The following is a 22,533-nucleotide window of genomic DNA, read 5'->3' as shown; positions in this document are numbered from 1 at the left end:
CTCTCAGTAGGCGGAGCAGTGCAGACCTGCTTTGGAAAGAAAGAGCTGAATATTGCACAAGCACTAAGAGATGCTGAGAGTGGCAGTTTTTTATCCTCCAAAAGGCCCCTCTGTGTTCTCTGTACTCATTCTTTCAAACAGAGGGAGGGCAGAGAAGAGGGGGTAGAGAAGAGAGAGAGGGGGGCAGAGAAGAGAGGAAGGGGGGCAGAGAAGAGGAAGGGGGGCAGAGAAGAGAGGGGGGGACAAAGAAGAGAGGGAGGGGGCAGAGAAGGGGGGCAGAGAAGAGAGGGAGGGGGGCAGAGAAGAGAGGGAAGGGGGGCAGAGAAGAGAGGAAGGGGGCAGAGAAGAGGTGGGGGGGCAGAGAAAAGAGGGAGGGGGCAGGCAAACGGAGCAGGGCAGGGAGGGGGGACAAGCAGGCAAACTCAGCATCTTTCCACCCCTGCCCTCACCCCGGCCATGTCCTGCAAGCTTAATGAATTACAGCTTACTGGTACAAGCTTTGCAGCTTAGTTTAGCCCAACCAGCTTCGGCTATGCAGGAGGAAGTGAATGTGCGTCACACCATCCCCTGCCCTGTCCACACCCCAACTTACAGCATGCCCCCACCCTGCTGCTGAATTTTCACAGCAAGTCTCTTAGATAACAGATGACTAGAGAGAGATTTATGTTACTGCTGTTCAGGTCTTCAGGACTAATACAACAACAGATATGTCTCTTTCACAGGTGGTTGGTAGCACCTTAATTGGGGAGGACGGACTTGTGGTAATGGCTGGAGCAAAATCATCACATGTATTTATAATCAAATGTATTTATAAAGCCCTTTTTACATCAGCCGATGTCACAAAGTGCTATACAGAAACCCAGCCTAAAACCCCTAACAGCAAGCAATGTAGATGTAGAAGCACGGTGGCTTGGAAAAACTCCCTAGAAAGGCCAGAACCTAGGAAGAAACCTAGAGAGGAACCAGGCTCTGAAGGGTGGCCAGTCCTCTTCTGGCTGTGGCGAGTGGAGATTATAACAGTACATGGCAAGATGTTTAAACGTTCATAGATGACCAGCAGTGTCAAATAATAATAACAATAATAGCAGTGGTTGTAGAGGGTGCAACAGGTCAGCACCTCAGGAGTAAATGTTAGTTGGTTTTTCATAGCCGATCATTCAGAGTTAGAGACAGCAGGTGCGGTAGAGAGAGAATCGAAAACAGCAGGTCCGGGACAAGGTAGCACGTCCAGTGAACAGGTCAGGGTTCCATATCCGCAGGTTGAACAGTTGAAACTGGAGCAGCAGCACGACCATGTGGACTTGGGACAGCAAGGAGTCATCAGGCCAGGTAGTCCTAAGGCATGGTCCTAGGGCTCAGGTCCTCCGAGAGAAGAGAAAGAGAGAAAGAGAGCGAGAGAGAATTAGAGGGAGCATTCTTAAATTCAAACAGGACACCTGATAAGACAGGATAAATACTCCAGATATAACTGACCCTAGCCCCCCAACACATAAACTATTGCAGCATAATTACTGTAGGCTGAGACAGGAGGGGTTGGGAGACACTGTGGCCCCATGAGTGGAATGGTATCAAACTCTAGGTTTCTATGTATTTGATGCCATTCCATTTGTTCCGTTATAGACATTATTATGAGCAGTCCTCCCCTTAGCAGCCTCCGCTGGTTTCTTTACATATTCCACCTTATTCCCTTTTCACTGCTGTGAAGTACATTTGTTTCAACATTGTTTGGTGGCAGTTCACCTGGTGCACCTGGAAGACAGTGCACCTGGAAGAGAATGCACCTGGAAGACCGTGCACCTGGAAGAGAATGCACCTGGAAGACAGTAAACCAGGAAGAGAATGCACCTGGAAGACAGTGCACCTATAAGAGAATGCACCTAGAAGACAGTGCACCTGGAAGAGAATGGACCTGGAAGACAGTGCACCTATAAGACAGTGCACCTGGAAGACAGTGCACCTGGAAGAGAATGCACCTGGAAGACAGTGCACCTATAAGAGAATGCACCTGGAAGACAGTGCACCTATAAGACAGTGCACCTGGAAGACAGTGCACCTGGAAGAGAATGCGCCTGGAAGACAGTGCACCTGGAAAATAGCTTCCAATACTCTACTCAGCAAATTGGATGCAGTCTATCACAGTGCCATCTGTTTTGTTACCAAAGCGCCTTACACCACCCTCCACTGCAACCTGTATGCTCTAGTCGGCTTGCCCTAGCTACATATTCGTCGCCAGACCCACTGGCTCCAGGTCATCTATAAGTCTATGCTAGGTAAAGCTCCGCCTTATCTCAGCTCACTGGTCACGATAACAACACCCACCCGTAGCACGCGCTCCAGCAGGTATATCTCACTGGTTATCCCCAAAGCCAACACCTCCTTTGGCTGCCTTTCCTTCCAGTTCTCTGCTGCCAGTGACTGGAACGAATTGCAAAAATCGCTGAAGCTGGAGACTTACATTTCCCTCACTAACTTTAAACATCAGCTATCTGAGCAGCTAACTGATCGCTGCAGTTGTACATAGTCCATCTGTAAATAGCCCACCCAATCTACCTACCTCATCCCCATATTGTTTTTATTTACTTTGCTGCTCTTTTGCATACCAGTATCACTACTTACACACCATCATATGCTCATCTATCACTCCAGTGTTAATCTGCTAAATTGTAATTACTTTGCTACTATGGCCTATTTATTGCCATACCTCCTCATGCCATTTGCACACACTGTATATAGACTTTCTTTTTTTTCTATTGTGTTATTGACTGTACGCTTGTTTATTCCATGTGTAACTCTGTGTTGTTGTTTCTGTCGCACTGCTTTGCTTTATCTTGGCCAGGTCACAGTTGTAAATGAGAACTTGTTCTCAACTAGCCTACCTGGTTAAATAAAGGTGAAATAAAAAAATGTTAGAACAAAATGTCAATTGGTGAAACTAATGCAAGGAATGCAATTCAATGAATGGATTTGAAAGGGTTAAGTGCATGTTGTTGTTGTTGTGTTTCAGGTGTGCGGTGTTCAACAACAGAGGGGTGTCTGGTGAAACTCTCTTGGTAAGAATCTAATATTCATACAAAGTACAGTTTCAAAGGATTTTTTGCGTGTATGCCTTTTATGTTTTCAATTCAGACATGCATTCAAAAACATAACATTTTTCAATTATTATATTACTCTGTACAATCAAAATGCATCTTCATGTCCAATCAAAAGGCATCTTAATCTACACAGATATGCAAACACTCACAACATGACACAACGACTTAGGCCCTACATCCTTTTGGCACTCTACTCCACATACCTGTGCAGTTGTCACTGGCAGAGTGCATGCTTTCCCTTGCATTGTGATTGGAGCTATTCTTCAGTGTTTCACCCAGCACCTCATAGCATGTCTGTGTCTGTGTCACACGTGGCATGTGTAACCCATAGTATATTGGGTAACCCACAAGGAGCCTAGTCCAGACAATGTGCAGACAGACGATGTTATCACATAGCAGGGATTATTAAGTGGATAGATAGATAGTGTATTCTAGCACTGATCCATAGAGCAGAATTAGCTTTCCCTGTCCTGTCTTCACGAAGACCCACAAGGTTTATCTTTGAATCTATTTCTGTTCATATATAATCACTGAAGCTGGAGACTCATATCTCCCTCACTAGCTTTAAGCACCAGCTGACAGAGCAGCTCACAGATCACTGCACCGGTACATAGCCCATCTGTAAATTGCCCATCCAACTACCTCATCCCCATACGGTTTTTATTTATTTATCTTGCTCCTTTGCACCCCAGTATCTCTACTTGTACATTCGTCTTCTGCACATCTACCATTCCAGTGTTTAATTGGTATATTGTAATTACTTCGCCACCATGGCCTATGTATTCCCTTAACTCCCTTATCTTACCTCATTTGCACACACTGAATATAGACTTTTTCTACTGTATTATTGACTATATGTTTTTTTATTCCATGTGTAACTCTGTGTTGTTGTATGTGTCGAACTGCTTTGCTTTATCTTGACCAGGTCGCAGTTGTAAATGAGAACTTGTTCTCAACTAGCCTACCTGGTTAAATAAAGATGAAATAAAAAATATATATATTTAGCCAACAATTAGCTCTTTACTCTACTGTCAATCTTCATTGAAGTGAGGAAGGACTATAATGCTATTCAAGAGATGCTAACTTGTTAGAAAATATGCATATGTACTGGACAAAAACTGGTTGAATCAACGTTGTTTCCACGTCATTTCAACCCCCCAAAAAATCTATGTGAGGACGTTGAATCAACGTGGGAAAACTGATTGGATTTGTAAAAAGTCAAGGACATTTTGTATTTTTTTTCACCCAACTTTTAACCTCAATCCCAATGACATGATTTCACATTGAGTTCACGTTAGTTGACAACTCAAGCAAAGGTAAATCAAAAGTAGACGTTGAACTTGTCTGTGTCCAGTGGGTAATTATATTACGTACCAGTGTCACCCAAATAGCTCAGCCAATCCACAATTGGAATCTTGTATGTGGGGTGCGTATGTGGCCACAATTCGTCCAATGTCCCGTTTTAGATCTGTGCTCTCAGAATGAATGAATGGGTTGTTTTGTGTCTTGTCCTTGTTGTATTCACATGTGCAGTTACATAGACACAAACACATGCACGCAAGCAAGAACACACACACAAACACACACAAACACACACGAGTTATAATTTTACAACGGCGACCCCAGGCCAGGGTTTCATCTGAAAGGGCTATTCTCAGTTGCCAAACTGGGCCAATACTGTAGTGCACACATAGAATTAGTAATTTAGTAGGATCTCTGAGTGCATATGTGAAGAATGATTACAACTATTGCACTACATAACGTGGTTGTAAGAAAGGCATTATCATCCTTCCATTAACTTTGAGGAATTGTGCAGAAGTTTTATGTAAATGACTACACTTCCACACGCCTTTGTGACTGTTTTCTCTGCAGCCAGTTGAGTGTGAATGGCGTCCATTGTTTAAATAGGGCACAGTGTTAGAATGAATGTCCTGCTGTGTGAGAAGTGCCCTCTACTTGGCCACAACTAGGGCTACTGCCCTAACTCCACACTTACCCCCCACTCACACACCACAAAAGTGTGGTAGCCCGCTCAGTTAAAGTCTAAGCATTACCTTTCGGAGCTAATGCAATTCTTCAGGTCTCGAACCACCTCCGTTAGTCTTAGCATTTAACATACAATAAATGCTTTAGTTGGTCCATTTAATTCACATCATATTTCATAGTAATATGTAACATTACTACAATGGATGGTTATTGGACTTTGAACTTTATATAGTATATGTATTGTAGTAGACCACTTTATTACTGTATCATTGAAAAGGAAATTGTTTCAATCTGTTTTTATTATTGTTGTAACATTACCAGTATGGCATATTTCCATACAGGATTTACCTCAGTGTTTTACCCAAAAGGCTCAGACCTTTCTGTTTCTATCTACGTGGGCCAGTATTTGTGTCTCATTTGGCCATGGCTCCGGCGGACCTGCTCTTGGGGCCAAGGCAAGGCCCTGGGTACTTTTCAGCTGGAATTTACGTAACCATGGCTAACTGTGAACTTTAACATTTTCTCACAAAGCAAGTCTTGAATGATGCAGAGGTTGTTGATTAGTCTTTAGTGTCACACTCCTGATGGAAACACAATAACACTAGAGCTTACAATAACATAAAACACTGGCGGCCCATTGGTGTGGGGGTAAGTCTCATTGGAAAAGCACCAGTAGAGTTCCTACTCCACTCAAGTCCTTTACTCGAATGTAGGCTATGAAGACACAGCAACTGGATATGGCTGCTGTGAAAAAACATTCAGGCTGAATTTTGTGCAAGAATATTGATGAAGAAAGATACTGGTTGTCTCAGTTTGCAGCCAGAGAGAAAGAAGATATGTCTGACTGAGAAATAGGCCATGTTAAATCGTGATGTCAGGGAGGTTATAAAACCTGCATCATCCTCAAGGTTATTTTAAATCAATGTAATGTAAGTTACTGTTATTTCAGTGGGTTTTAGGTACAACATAGCACAAATGGCCAGCTTTGTAAACTTTAACATTGATTTATCCTGAAATAGATGTCGTTCAATCGGTAACGTTCATTTTTGTCTTCTTCAAATGACTCTTAAGGGGAAAGTAATCTAAAAGTAACTGAAAATAATCAGATTACGTTACTGAGTTAAGGTAATCCAAAAGTTACGTTACTGATTACAATTTTTGGACAGGTAACTAGTAACTGTAACGAATGGCACCAGAGGATATAGTTGCCGTTTTACGGGCTCCAAACCAATTGTGCTGTTGTGTGTGTTTTTTCACGTTATTTGTAACTTATTTTGTACATAATGTTTCTGCCACCGTCACTTATGACTGAATAGAGCTTCTGGATATCAGGAGAGCGATTACTCACCTCAAATGAGAACTTGTTCTCAACTAGCCTACCTGGTTAAATAAAGGTCCTATTAGCCTATTAGCCAACGTACATTCATTGGATAACAAAATAGATTCAATTTTTTTATTTTTCCTTTAATTAAGTAGGCAAGTCAGTTAAGAACAAATTCTTATTTTCAATGACAGCCTAGGAACAGTGGGTTAACTGCCTTGTTCAGGGGCAGAAGGACAGATTTGTACCTTCTCAGCTCAGGGATTTGAACTTGCAACCTTTTGGTTACTAGCACAACGCTCTAACCACTAGGCTACCCTGCCGCCCCAATAACAAAATAGATTAGCTACGATCCCAAATATCCTACCAATGGGACATTAAAAACTGTAATATCTTATGTTTCTCTGAGTCGTGGCTGAACGACAACATGGATAACATACACCTGGCGGGGTTTACGCTGCATCGGCAAGATAGAACAGCTGCTCCGGTAAGACAAGGGGTCTGTGTATATTTGTAAACAACAGCTGGTGCACGAAATCTAATATTAATGAAGTCTCTAGGTTTAGCTCGCCTGAGGTAGAGTATCTCATGATAAGCTGTAAACCACACTATTTACCAAGAGAGTTTTTATCTATATTTTTCATAGCTGTCTATTTACCACAACAAACCAATGCTGGCACTAAGACCGCACTCAATGAGCTGTATAAGGCCATAAACAAACAGGAAAACGCTCATCCAGAGGCGGTGCTCCTAGTGGCTGGGGACTTAAAACTTAAATACGTTTTACCTAATTTCTACCAGCATGTTAAATGTGCAACCAGAGGGAAAAAAACTCTAGACTACCTTTAATCCACACAAGAGATGCGTACAAAGCTCCTCCTCGCCCTCCATTTGGGAAATCTGACCATAATTATATACTCCTGATTCCTGCTTACAAGCAAAAACTAAAGCAGGATGTACCAGTGACTCGGTCAATAAAGAAATAGTCAGATGATGCAGATGCTAAACTACAGGACTGTTTTGCTAGCACAGATTGGAACATGTTCTGGGATTCTTCCGATGGCATTGAGGAATACACCACATCAGTCACTGGCTTCATCAATAACTGCATCGATGACGTCGTCCCCACAGTGATCATACTTACATACCCCAACCAGAAGCCATGGATTACAGGCAACATCCGCACTGAACTAAAAGGTAGAACTGCCGCTTTCAAGGAGCGGGACTCTAACCCGGATGCTTATAAGAAATCTCGCCATGCCCTGCGACAAACCATCAAACAGGCAAAGCGTCAATACAGGACTAAGATTGAATCGCGCTACACCGGCTCCGAAGCTCATTGTATGTGGCAGGGCTTGCAAACTATTACGGACTACAAAGGGATGCACAGCCGCAAGCTGCCCAGTGACACGAGCCTACCAGACGAGCTAAATTACTTCTATGGTTGCTTCGAGGCAAGCAACAATGAAGCATGCATGAGAGCATCAGCTGTTCTGGATGACTGTGTCATTGCGCTGTCCGTAGCCAGTGTGAGTAAGACCTTTAAATAGGTCAACATTTACAAGGCCGCAGGGCCAGACGGATTACCAGGACATGCACTCCGAGCAAACACTAACAAGCTGGCAAGTGTCTTCACTGACATTTTCAACCTGTCCCTGACTGAGTCTGTAATACCAACATGTTTCAAGCAGACCACCATAGACCTTGTGCCCAATAACACTAAGGTGACCTGCCTAAATGACTACCGACCCGTAGCACTCACGTCTGTAGCCATGAAGTGCTTTGAAAGGCTGGTCATGGCTCACATTAACACCATTATCCCAGAAACCCTAGACCCACTCCAATTCCCAACAAATCCACAGACGATGCAATCTCTATTGCACTCCACACTGCCCTTTCTCACCTGGACAAAAGGAACACCTACGTGTGAATGCTATTCATTGACTACAGCTCAGCGTTCAACACCATAGTGCCATCAAAGCTCATCACTACGCTAAGGACCCTGGGACTAAACCCCCCGCTCTACAACTGGATCCTGGACTTCCTGACGTGGTGGTAAGGGTAGGTAACAACACATCTGCCACGCTGATCCTCAACATGGGGACACCTCAGGGGTGCGTGCTCAGTCCCTTCCTGTACTCCCTGTTCATTCATGACTGCATGGCCAGGCACAACTCCAACACCATCATTAAGTTTGCCGATGACACAACAGTTGTAGGCCTGATCACTGACAATGATGAGACAGCCTATAGGGAGGAGGTCAGAGACCTGGACGTGTGGTGCCAGGATAACAACCTCTCGCGCAACGTGATCAAGACAAAGGAGACAATTGTGGACTACAGGAAAAGGAGGACCGAGCACGCCCCCATTCTCATCAATGGGGCTGTAGTGGAGCAGGTTGAGAGCTTCAAGTTCCTTGGTGTCTAAACACACCAAGACAGTCGTGAAGAGGTTACGATAAAGCTTATTCCCCCCTCAGGAGACTGAAAAGATTTGGCATGGGTCCTTAGATCCACGAAAGGTTCTACAGCTGCACCATCGAGAGCCTCCTGACTGGTTGCCTCACTACCTGGTATGGCAACTGCTCGGCCTCCGACCGCAAGGCACTACAGAGGGTAGTGCGTATGGCCCAGTACATCACTGAGGCCAAGCTTCCTCCCGTCCAGGACCTCTATACCAGGCAGTGTCAGAGGAAGGCCATAAAAATGTTCAAAGACTCCAGCCACCCTAGTCATAGACTGCTCTCTCTGCTACCTCATGGCAAGCAGTAGCGCAAAGTCTAGGTCCAAAAGGCTTCTTAACAGCTTCCTCCCACCATAATACTCCTGAACAGCTAACCAAATGGCTACCCAGACTATTTGCATTGTCCCCCCCCCTCTTATACGCTGCTGCTACTCTTTGTTTATTATCTATGCATAGTCAGTTTAACTCCACCTACATGTACATTACCTCAATTACCTCGACTAACCGGTGCCCCCGCACATTGACTCTGTACCGGTACACCCTGTATAAAGCCTCGCTACTGTTATCTATGTTTTACTGAACACTTGTTTTGTTGGAAAACTGCATTGTTGGTTAAGGGCTTGTAAGTAAGCATTTCACTGTAAGGTATTCGGGTTAGGGTTAGGGTTAGGGTTAGGGAAAGTAACCGACCCAACCCTGCCTATCCCGAGAAATCGAGATGCCTCTTCTTTTTATCACCTATCTGTTCTAGGATTAGATTGAACAAGTGTCACGTCCTGACCAGTATAAGGGGTTATTTGTTATTGTAGTTTGGTCAGGACGTGCCAGGGGTGTGTTTGTTTAGAGTGTTTCGGGGTTTGTTGGGCTATGTTCTGTTTTAAGAGGGGTGTTTGTTTAGAGTGTTTTGGGGTTTGTTGGGTTATGTTCTTGTTAGTCTATTTCTATGTTAGTTCTAGTATGTCTATTTCTATGTGGTGTTTGTTGGGTGACCTTCAATTGGATGCAGCTGCTCCTAGTTGTTTCTAATTGAAGGTCCTATTTAAGAGGGGTGTTTTTTCTATGGGATTTTGTGGGTAGTATTTTCGTGTATGCCTTACAGTACTGTTTGTCGTCTTTGTATACGTGTGTTTTGTTTTTCCTTCTTTCTGCCAAATAAAAAGAAGATGAGTATACACATTCCCGCTGCGTTTTGGTCCAATCCGTACGACGTCCGTGACAAGTGTTTGAATTCAGTTTGTGTTTTACTCATTTTCTTTTCTCTAACCTTACTGGTCCATTATTGTTCTCCATGTCTGTGGTGTTATTTCACTGTCAGTGGATCGTTTGCTCAATGTGATAGAAGAATGCTTGCATTAATCGATAGTGCTTGTGATGGAAAGATACTACAGGCCATTAGCTGAAAAAGGCTGTCCAACAGCAGGCTTAAATGTTATTACAGTATACCTCCTCCTGTGTTCGCTACTGCTTTAACTCTAAATAGCCCCTGTCCCTGAGTCAGCCATTTGTAATGCCAGAGCTTATTTTTCTACCACTCATTCCAATCCAGCGTGATGAATATACTGTATAGCATCATGGAGAGTGTTTGGCCTTCAAGTCACAAGCAGTGTTTGTGCACATGTGTGAGGGAGGGTGTGAAGGCTTGCGTGTAATTAATTTACAGTATGATTTCTCTGCACATCTGAATATAGATCGCCGGAACAGTGTGTGCACATGCAGAGGTCGCAGTGATATTTGCATGCCTGTGTGTGTGTGTGTGTGTGTGTTTTACTTTGCAGTACTTTCCTCCTTATGGTTGAAAGTCAATCTAACAACAGAAAAACTGTGCTGTAACACTATCAGGGACATGGACACACACACACACACACACACACACACACACACACACACACACACACACACACACACACACACACACACACACACACACACACACACACACACACACACACACACACACACACACAAAGTTAACTCTTCTTATCTTTGTGTGCTACCAGACTCCCAGAACATACTGTGCTGCCAACACAGAGGACCTGGAGGCGGTCATCGAACACATCCAGAGGACAAATGAGGACGCCCCTCTCATGGCTGCTGGGGTCTCCATGGGCGGGTTAGTAGGTGCCTCTTCATGGTTTCTCACTTCAATGGAAGTGACACTATGGCCCCAATCCTGAGAGCTGCATGCATTACTCAGACTATATAAATCATGTGTTGATGTAGGCTACTGTATTGATGTCAACGGGATATACATGTATTTATGGAGCAATACTATACTACAGTATCACTTCACTGAACTGTGGGAGTCAGTCTAAAGATACTACCTTTTATGTAGAGCCTGGAAACTACTTGGTTGTCCCATCTATAGGTTTATATTCATATCTCAAAAACTGAAGTAAACGCTCACCAGTAGAAATGGTGTCATGAGTTGGTTATGTATTTTATTTTTCAGCCTCCTCCTTTCCCCTGTCAGAAACACCACCTTTCATTTGATTCAGAGAGCTCAGCCTCTTAGTAGTGCTTACACGATGTCAAAAGAGGTATTACAGCTATAATCCCCTACCTAAGTGAGGGTTTCTCCTCTCCCCTCTCCCTTCTCCCCCCCCCACCCTCGCTCCCCTCTCCCCTCCACCGTCCTCCCCCCTCTCCCCCTACCCTCTCCCTGTCTTTCTAATCCCAGGATGATGCTGGCGAACTACCTGGGGAGGAAGGGCAGAGAGACGTGTCTGAAAGGCGTGGTTGTGTTCTCGGCAGGCTGGGATGTGTTTGAGTGCACAGCGTCACTGGAGAAGCCTCTGGACCGCTTTCTCTTCAACTCCTACCTCACCAGCTGCCTGCAGGCGGGCGTGGACAGGTGGTTGTTGACCGTAACAGGCTGGACGGGCTACTGGGGGATTTGTCTAGATTAGCTCTTAGGTCTTAGTTGCACTGAGCTACATTGTTTAGCTTTTAGATGTTAGCTTTTAGCGACCTCTGAGGTTGGGCTCTAAAAGCTAACATCTAAAAGCTCTTTCTCTTTCTCTCTCTCTCTCGGGATATTTTCCTATCTCAATCAATCAAATGTATTTTTAAATCCCTTTTTACAGCAGTAGTTGTCACAATGCTAAGCACTCGGTACCCTACTGTTGGGCCCAAATCATTTAATGGACATTGCCATTGGATATTGAAGCAAACCCACATGCTTCCCTATGTTCCCCATTGAAGCAAACCTACTTCCTTGTGTTTTTCTCTCCTCTAGACACAAATCTGTGCTTGAGAAGAGTTACGACATTGATCATGTGATGAAGGTAAAATGCACAACCTTTTTAATGACCTCCTCTAATACAATCAAAGTAAAAGCAACACATCTGGGTTGTTCCACCAATTTGGTGCCTTTGAGAAGTAACTTGGTCAAAAAAAAGTTTGATATCACAAAATGTTTACACTCTCTCATAAAGAGCACATGTTCAGCTTCATAAAAAACACATTTCCCATCTCAAGAGGTAAAATTTAAAAAATGACTATAGTAAGTGCCTAATAATAACCAAATAAAGTAATAGGGTTGACCATAACAGGGTTGACATTTAATCTTAAATCAGCCATAAATCCCCGAGTGACAAGGGGAATGGAAGCTTGTTGTGTGTAATAGGGAGTGGCAATTGAATATAAGTTTCACAAAAAAATGACATTTCTAAAACATTTCTAGCCTGTATATCTATGGGTTTGTTTGTTTTTTTCCTTACTAACTTTTCTGATAGCTACATTATTGAGGAAAAATAGACTAACTATGAATGTGATATGTGGTTGTCCCACCTAGCTATCTTAAGATGAATGCACTAACTGTAAATTGCACTAGGTAAGAGCGCCTGCTAAATTACTAAAATGTAAAAAAAAATCTAAGGAATGCGAAAGGAACTCATTTCGTGGAATTTCTAGTCAGGTCCTAATCGCTCTCTTGGGCTGCTGCCAACATTGTTGAAAGCATACAGTGCCTTGCAAAAGTATTCACCCTCTTGGCGTTTTTCCTATTTTGTTTCATTACAACCTGTAATTTAAATGTATTTTTATTTGTATTTCATGTAATGGACATACACAAAATAGTCCAAATTGGTGAAGTGAAATGAAAACATTTTTTTGTTGACATTTTTTTTTTATAAAAAAAAACAACAGAAAAGTGGTGCGTGCATATGTATTCACCCCCTTTGCTATGAAGCCCTTAAATAAGATCTGGTGCAATCAATTACCTTCAGAAGTCACATAATTAGTTAAATAAAGTCCACACATGTGCAATAAAAGTGTCACATCATCTGTCACATGATCTCAGTATATATACACCTGTTCTGAAAGGCCCCAGAGTCTGCAACACCATTAACCAAGGGGCACCACCAAGCAAGCAACACTATGAAGACCAAGGAGCTCTCCAAACAGGTCAGGGACAAAGTTGTGGAGAAGTACAGATCAGGGTTGGGTTATAAAAAAATATCAGAAACTTTGAACATCCCACGGAGCACCATTAAATCCATTATTTAAAAAATTGAAAGAATATGGCACCACAACAAACCTGCCAAGAGACCAAAACTCACGCCCACCAAAACTCACGAACCAGTCAAGGAGGGCATTAATCAGAGAGGCAACAAAGAGATCAAAGATAACCCTGAAGGAGCTGCAATGCTCCACAGCGGAGATTGGAGTGTCTGTCCATAGGACCACTTTAAGCCGTACACTACACGGAGCTGGGCTTTACAGAAGAGTGGCCAGAAAAAAGCCATTGCTTAAAGAAAAAAATAAGCAAACACATTTGGTGTTCGCCAAAAGGCATGTGGGAGACTCCCCAAACATATGGAAGAAGGTACTCTGGTCAGATGAGACAAAATTTGGCTTTTTGGCCATCAAGGAAAATGTTATGTCTGGTGCAAACCCAACACCTAGCATCACCCCGAGAATACCATCCCCACAGTGAAGCATGGTGGTGGCAGCATCATGCTGTGGGGATGTTTTTCATCGGCAGGGACTGGGAAACTGGTCAAAATTGAACGAATGATGGATGGTGCTAAACACAGGGAAATTCTTGAGGGAAACCTGTTTCAGTCTTCCAGAGATTTGAGACTGGGACGGAGGTTCACCTTCAAGAAGGACAAGGATCCTAAGCATACTGCTAAAGCAACACTTGAGTGGTTTAAGGGGAAACATTTAAATGTCTTGGAATGGCCTAGTCAAAGCACAGACCTCAATCCAATTGAGAATCTGTGGTATGACTTAAAGGCTGCTGTACACCAATGGAACCCATCCCACTTGAAGGAGCTGGAGCAATTCTGCCTTGAAGAATGGGTAAAAATCCCAGTGGCTAGATGTGCCAAGCTTATAGAGACATACCCCAAGAGGCTTGCAGCTGTAATTGCTGCAAAAGGTGTCTCTACAAAGTATTGACTTTTGGGGGGTGAATAGTTATGCACGCTCAAGTTTTATGTTTTTGTGTCTTATTTCTTGTTTGTTTCACAATAAAATATATTTTGCATCTTCAAAGTGGTAGGCATGTTGTGTAAATGAAATGATACAAACCCCCAAAAATCTATTTTAATTCCAGGTTGTAAGGCAACAAAATAGTAAAAATGCCAAGGGGGTGAATACTTTCGCAAAGCCCACCACTGGCCCTCCATGTTGGTAACATAGCCCAACACCGACCCTCAATGTTGGTTACATAGCCCACCACTGGCCCTCCATGTTGGTTACATAGCCCAACACCGACCCTCAATGTTGGTTACATAGCCCACCACCGGCCCTCAATGTTGGTTACATAGCCCACCACCGGCCCTCCATGTTCGTTACATAGCCTCCCACTGGCCCTCCATGTTGATTACATAGCTGATAAGCAAGGCCTATACCGAAAGACAATGCAGCCAAAGACACAATGTAGAAGACATCTTGTCTGGGGAAAAAATATATCCAGAACTGTTATAGTGGTCTACTGTCCTCCCTCAGCTAACTTTTGTGCACTCAAGGAGTTTAACTAGTTTGTTGTATTGTTGCCGGATGTCATCTTTTAATTTGACTTTATCCCAACCCCCCTGCAGGCCAAGACCCTCCGTGAGTTTGATGAGAGGTTCACGTCTATAATGTTTGGCTACCCCACCAATGATGACTACTACCATGATGCCAGTCCCATCCACAGGCTCAAGTCTGTGCAGGTGCCCATGTTGTGCCTAAACGCTGCAGACGACGTCTTCTCTCCCAGTCATGGTGGGTCCACAATCACACTGGCCCTCCATTTTGGTGACAAATCCCACCACTGGCCCTCCATGTTGGTTACATAGCCCAACACCGGCCCTCAATGTTGGTTACATAGCCCACCACCGGCCCTCAATCTTGGTTACATAGCCCACCACCGGCCCTCAATGTTGGTTACATAGCCCACCACCGGCCCTCCATGTTCGTTACATAGCCTCCCACCGGCCCTCAATGTTGGTTACATAGCCCACCACCGGCCCTCCATGTTGGTTATATAGCCCACCACCGGCCCTCCATGTTCGTTACATAGGCTCCCACTGGCCTTCCATGTTGATTACATAGCTGATAAGCAAGGCTTATACCGAAAGACAATGCAGCCAAAGACACAATGTAGAAGACATCTTGTCTGGGGAAAAATATATCCATAACTGTTATAGTGGTCTACTGTCCTCCCTCAGCTAACTTTTGTGCACTCAAGTAGTTAACTAGTTTGTTGTCTTCTTTTACTAAATCAGAAGTTATTATCCTGGATGACCTAAATTATGATTGGGAAATGCAATCTAAAATTACATCTAAAAGACATGTATAATGATCTAAACCTAACCCAGCTGGTGACCAAGCCTACACGGCCCAACCTGCGTAAAGATCATTGTGTAAAGATCCTTCAAGTCAACTCTGATTGATCTTATTCTAACGAATACACCAGACAAATATGTTTCTACTGGTGTCTTCGCCCAAGATATTAGTGACCATTGCCCAGTTGTTTGTGTTAGAGATGTGAGAATACAAACATCTCAGCCTTGTGTCATCACAAAGAGGAACTTTAACAACTTCAGTGAACAGGCTTTTTTTTTACATTATCTTTATTTTAGTGACCTTGATTGTGTTTCATCTATCCCTGAACCCGGTTTAGCTTTCATCCTTTTTTCAGATGTGTTCAATACTATTGTGGATAATAATAAAACCAAGGGTTAAAGGTAGGTCGAATGCCTGGTACACTCTGGAATCAGAATCAGAAGAAGTATCAGAAGTAATTCATAAAATATATAATGCTTGAGTCAAGGCCAGGAACACATGCTTAGGCTCGGACTGGCAAGCTTTTAAGCAGCTGAGGAATCATTGTGTAAGACATATCAGAAAGGCTAAATCTGATTATTATGTAACCGCTCGTTCGGATTGTAATGGGAACCCGGCTAAATTCTGGAGAAGTGTCAAATCCCTGAAGGGATGTACTTCCTCTTCTCTGTCACAACAAATTAATTCAGATACTGGCCTCATTACGGTAAAAATGCCATCATTAATGCGTTTAATCATCATTTCAGCAGGCTATCTCTTTGAAATAACTTCTAAGCCTATTCACAATGATACTGGGCTGGATGCTGATAGGGGAAACTTACTGTATGAAGAGAGAAATTATAGTCAAAGCTTTTCTTTTAGGCTAATTACAGAAAAATAAGCCCTGGATGCTTTGTAGCAATAGACAACAAGAAATCCACAGGGGCCGACCAATTGGATCCAATTGTACAACTTTTCTCTTTTTTATCTGAGAAATGTATTTTGAATGTAAACCAATCAGGGTTTAGGCAAGGGCAAAGCACTATTACAGCAATCACTTTAGTTGTTAATGATCTTGTCAAAGGCTTAGACACTAAAATGAAATGTGCTGCTTTGTTTGTGGACCTGTCAAAAGCTTTTGATACTGTCGATCATGCTATTTTATTGAAGGAGTTGTCCTCGTTAGGCCTGAGCTCTGACGCCTTTTCACGGTTTCATGATTATCTTAATGACAGAACTCAGGCCATCGTGATTGATGGGGTTAAGTCGGAATTTCTTGAAGTGCATAAAAGTGGTCGATTTTGGGACCTGTTCTCTTCACTATTTATATAAACACCATTGGTCAATCTGTTAAAAAACGTAATCTATATGCGGATGATACTATTATGTATGCTATTGCCCCAACTGTTGATCTGGCTGTGTCAAAACTACAGTCAGATTTTATAGCTACAGTTGAAGTCGGAAGTTTACATACACCTTAACCAAATACATTTAAACTCAGTTTTTCACAATTCCTGACATTTAATTCTAGTAAAAATGTCCTGTTTTAGGTCAGTTAGAATCATCACTTTATTTTAAGAATGTGAAATGTCAGAATAATAGTAGAGAGAATTATTTATTTCAGCTTTTATTTCTTTCATCACATTCCCAGTGGGTCAGAAGTTTACATACACTCAATTAGTATTTGGTAGCATTGCCTTTAAATTGTTTAACTGGGGTAAAATGTTTTGGGTAGCCGTCCACAAGCTTCCCACAATAAGTTGGGTGAATTTTGGCCCATTCCTCCTGACAGAGCTGGAGTAACTGAGTCAGGTTTGTAGGCCTCCTCATTTTTTCAGTTCTGCCCACACATTTTCTATGGGATTGAGGTCAGGGCTTTGTGATGGCCACTCCATTACCTTGACTTTGTTGTCCTTAAGCCATTTTGCCACAGCTTTGGAAGTATGCTTGGGGTCATTGTCCATTTGGAAGACCCATTTGCGACCAAGCTTTAACTTCCTGACTGATGTCTTGGGATGTTGCTTCAATATATCCACATCATTTTCCTGCCTCATAATGCCATCTATTTTGTGAAGTGCACCAGTCCATCCTGCAGCAAAGCACCCCCACAACATGATGCTGCCACCCCCATGCTTCACGGTTGGGATGGTGTTCTTCGGCTTGCAAGCCTCCCCCCCTTTTTGTATTGCGGTTTTGGAGCAGTGGCTTCTTCCTTGCTGAGCGGCCTTTCAGGTTATGTCAATATAGGACTCGTTTTTACTGTGGATATAGATACTTTTGTACCTGTTTCCTCCAGCATCTTCACAAGGTCCTTTGCTGTTGTTCTGTGATTGATTTGCACTTTTTGCACCAAAGTACGTTCATCTCTAGGAGACAGAACGCGTCTCCTTCCTGAACGGTATGACGGCCATGGTGTTTATACTTGCGTACTATTGTTTGTACAGATGAACGTGGTACCTTCAGGCATTTGGAAATTGCTCCCAAGGATGAACCAGACTTGTGGAGGTCTACAATTTTTCTTCTGAGGTCTTGGCTGATTTCTTTTGATTTTCCCATGATGTCAAGCAAAGGGGCACTGAGTTTGAAGGTAGGCCTTGAAATACATCCACAGGTACACCTCCAATTGACTCAAATGATGTCAATTAGCCTATCAGAAGCTTCTAAAGCCATGACAGCATTTTCTGGAATTTTCCAAGCTGTTTAAAGGCACAGTGAACTTAGTGTATGTAAACTTCTGACCCACTGGAATTGTGATACAGTGAATTATATGTGAAATAATATGTGTGTAAACAATTGTTGGAAAAATTACTTGTGTCATGCACAAAGTAGATGTCCTAACTGACTTGCCAAAACTATAGTTTGTTAACAACACATTTGTGGAGTGGTTGAAAAATGAGTTTTAATGACTCCAACTTAAGTGTATGTAAACTTCCGACTTCAACTGTATGTAGGAATCCTTTGCTGATTTAAAACTTGTGCTTAATATTTGAAAAACAAAATACATGTTGTTCTTAAACTCTAGTAGGAATGTTTAGATGTTCACTCATAAGCTGGTTCTCCAATTGAACGTGTTCCCGTATATGAATACTTAAGCATTTGGATTGATATGGATTTGACGTTTAAAAAAACATATAGATGAGCTGGTTAACAAGCTAAGATTTAAAGTTTGCTTTTTCTACACAAACAGATCGTGCCTTTGTCTGAGCAGTAGGAAGCAGATTATTCTGTCAAACATTTGATCTGTTCTTGATTATGGTGATATTATTTATCAAAATGCAGCTGCTACTACTCTTAAACCTTTGGATGCCATCTACCACAGTGCCCTTCATTTTGTTACAGGTAACAGTTTGATACAGTTTTGATACTCATCACTGCATCCTGTAACAAAAGGTTAGCTGAACTTCATTAAAGTCAAATACATTTTTATTTGTCAGATGCGCCAAATACAACAGGTTTAGACTTTACCGTGATATGCTTACTTACAAGCCCTTAACCAACAATGCAGTTTGAAGAAATGTTTTACTAAATACACTAAAGTTTTAAAAAGTCACACAATAAAATAACATTAACAAGGCTATATACAGGCGGTACCGCTACCAAGTCAATGTGCGGGGGTGCAGGTTAGTCAAGGTAATTGAGGTAATATGTACATGTAGGTAGGGGTAAAGTGAAGTAGATCTCTACATTACTCCCTTTTTTTTTACAAGGCCCTACTTCATAAACTTCCATCTTATCTAACTTTGCTGTTGAAGTATAGACACCTGAGTTGCCTAACCTGTTCACAGGATTGTTTAACTCTTGAGGTTCCTAGGGTCTCCACCAAGCTAGGTAAATCTACTTTTAGTTTTAAAGCACTGTATTGCTGGAATAAAATAAGAAATACATTTAATATTAATGTTCTGGTGCCATTCGGGCAATTTAGAGTATTGATTGGGGACTTATTTGTGGAGGAATGTAACTGTTTTTCTGGGTGATTTGTGATGTTTTACTTGCGCTTCCCATGACGGTGTTTTTGTATTTTAATGTGTATATACACTACGGTTCAAAAGTTTGGGGTCACTTAGAAATGTCCTTGTTTTTGAAAGAAAAGCACATTTTTTTGGTCCATTAAAATAATATAACATTTATCAGAAATACAGTGTAGACATTGTTAATGTTGTAAATGACTATTGTAGCTGGAAACAGCTGATTTTTTATGGAATATCTACATAGGCGAACAGAGGCCCATTATCAACAACCCTCACTCTTGTGGTCCAATGGCACGTGTGTTAGCTAATCCAAGTTTATCATTTTAAAAGGCTAATTGATCATTAGAAAATAATTTTGCAATTATGTTAGCACAGCTGAAAACTGTTGTGATGATTAAAGAAGCAATAAAACTCGGCCCCTTTAGACTATTTCAGTATCTGGAGCATCAGCATTTGTGTATTCGATTACAGGCTCAAAATGGCCAGAAACAAAAAACTTTCTTCTGAAACTCGTCGGTGTCATGACTTCCGCCGAAGTTGGTGCCTCTCCTTATTATTATTTCCCTATTTAACCCTCTGGTTCTCATTATGTTTTGTGCGTGATTGTTTCCTGGTTTTTGTGTTAGTCTTTTGTGTTAGGGTTTGTTATCCCAGCGTGGATTTATTGGCAAATTATTTTCCCGAGTAAAGTACGTTATTTTACTCAGTTCAGTGTCCTGCGCCTGACTCTGTCCTCACCTCTGCACAACTGACACTTGACAGTCGGTCTATTCTTGTTCTGAGAAATGATGACTATTCCATGCGAGAAATTGCCAAGAAACTGAAGATCTTGTACTCCCTACTCCCTTCACAGAACAGCACAAACTGTCTCTAACCAGAATAGAAAGAGGAGTGGGAGGCCCCGATGCACAACTGAGCAAGAGGACAAGTACATTAGAGTGTCTAGTTTGAGAAACAGACACCTCACAAGTCCTCAACTGGCAGCTTCATTAAATAGTACCCGCAAAACACCAGTCTCAATGTCAACAGTGAAGAGGCGACTCCGGGATGCTGGCCTTCTAGGCAGCATTTTATGTTATTTTAATGGACAAAAAATTAGCTTTTCTTTCAAAAACAAGGACATTTCTAAGTGATCCCAAACTTTTAAAAGGTAGTGTATTTTGTGTATAATGTGTATATTTGTTTTTGTGTTTTGTGCAGGGCACATTCTTGTAATGCCCTAATCAGTGTGTAAGACATAAGATTTATACTACATGGAATATGTATGTGCATACAGTATTTCTGTGGGGTTTTGGAAGTCAAATCTCCAATCTAGTGCTCGGTGTATGTCCACTGCTTGACTGATAGATTATTAACAATGTGTTTCTTCTCCTCTCCTCGTCAGCCATTCCAGTGGAGGCGGTAAAGCAGAACCCTAACCTAGCCCTCCTCATCACCTGCCACGGTGGCCATATTGGTTTCCTGGAGGGCCTGTGGCCCCGACAGAGCACCTACATGGACCGCGTGTTTAAGCAGTTTGCCAAGGCCGTCATAGAACAGGGTGGCGACCTCAATGACCTTTCCAGCTAGTACGACATTCCTTTTCTCCCTCTTTCTCTTTCTTTCATTTCTTTCCTCCTCCCCCCAGTCCTTCTCCCTCCCTCTCTCACTACAAGCAAAAAAAGCTGTATTTATTTTGAAGGGCACATCCTGTCGCAACACAGCATTCGTCAGTCAACTCATGTATCCCTTCATACATTCATTAATTCAATGTATGTAGCCATGAATTCATATCATGCTTATTTTAAAAAGATGAGTATGTTCACATTAGTATGTTCGAATATGAATAATTTCAGCTGTCTTTCTCCATCCGTCAGTGTTCTCAACAAAAACTCTGTATCAATAGAATTTTAGTCCTCAGGGATTTTATTTCTTTTTTACATAGTGTCTGTCTGTCTGTCTGTCTGTCTGTCTGTCTGTCTGTCTGTCTGTCTGTCTGTCTGTCTGTCTGTCTGTCTGTCTGTCTGTCTGTCTGTCTGTCTGTCTGTCTGTCTGTCTGTCTGTCTGTCTAAGGTTTGTTATGAATGTGAATAGTTTATGTTAAAGAATGTTTAGTCCATTCAACAACAAAAAAATACCTAACCTAATCTCTCGTGACAGACAGCTAGCTGCTATAGTAGTGTGAGATTTAGTTCTGGGTTCCGAGATGATACCTTTAATTTACCTCAACAGATCACAGTATTTATGTTCTCTTGAATTGTTCTGCATGCACTTTCATTCACACATTCTACCTGTACGCACACCAAATAGCTCTAACAATGTAATGTTATGGAGATAACTCATTATTAGTTATAAGGAATGTGAATTTGCACTATTTTAGTTTGAACAAGCCATGCCTCTAATTCCTTCCTGCAAACGCACTTGATTTCAATAGTTTTCATATGTAAATAAGTATACCCAAAGGGCCTAATAAATTAATATGCAAATACCACATGGATGTTATTGTTTGTCCTGATGTTGAGGACACAGCTATGTGTTAGTTACTTTGTGGGCCAGTATTACAGTATTTTACCGTACTTGTAGGGTATTTGCTGAGCATATCAACCTGATGCATATATCATCAATTCAGCTGGGTTGCCAGTTTGGTTCTGCTTCATCAAAACAATGATAAAGGAGTTGTTTACCATAAAGGAGTTAGCAAAAGTAGCACCAAATTTGGCAACTAGGTCATCATCAATGCAGCTGGGTTGCCAGTTTGGTTCTGCTTCAGCAAACAATGATAAAGCACTTGTTTACATGAAAGGAAAAGTAGCACCCGATATGTCAACCCGACTGTCACCAATGCACTGCTTCAGACATTGCCTGTGTACAAAATGGCACCCTATTCAATATATAGTGCACTACCTTTGGCCAGAACCTCATGGACCCTGGGCAAAAGTAATGTAGGGAATGGGGTCTCATTTCATAT

General features: G+C 42.2%; 1 protein-coding gene across 1 annotated transcript in view; it reads left to right on the top strand.

The window, feature by feature from the left end:
* LOC106569320 (phospholipase ABHD3) overlaps window positions 1-22,053 on the top strand; it is a 31,685-nt gene extending 9,632 nt beyond the window's left edge. The window contains exons 4-9 of the mRNA XM_014140550.2: window positions 3,005-3,050; window positions 10,860-10,972; window positions 11,540-11,713; window positions 12,098-12,146; window positions 14,910-15,075; window positions 20,971-22,053. Of these exons, the coding sequence (XP_013996025.1) occupies window positions 3,005-3,050; window positions 10,860-10,972; window positions 11,540-11,713; window positions 12,098-12,146; window positions 14,910-15,075; window positions 20,971-21,155 (733 nt within the window). The 3' untranslated portion in view covers window positions 21,156-22,053. The remainder of the gene's footprint in view (window positions 1-3,004; window positions 3,051-10,859; window positions 10,973-11,539; window positions 11,714-12,097; window positions 12,147-14,909; window positions 15,076-20,970) is intronic.
* The last annotated feature ends 480 nt before the right edge of the window (window positions 22,054-22,533 follow it).

The sequence above is a fragment of the Salmo salar genome, chromosome ssa14, assembly GCF_905237065.1.
Source record: "Salmo salar chromosome ssa14, Ssal_v3.1, whole genome shotgun sequence".
NCBI classification, from domain to species: domain Eukaryota; kingdom Metazoa; phylum Chordata; class Actinopteri; order Salmoniformes; family Salmonidae; genus Salmo; species Salmo salar.
This window is presented reverse-complemented; position numbering and strand designations above follow the sequence as displayed.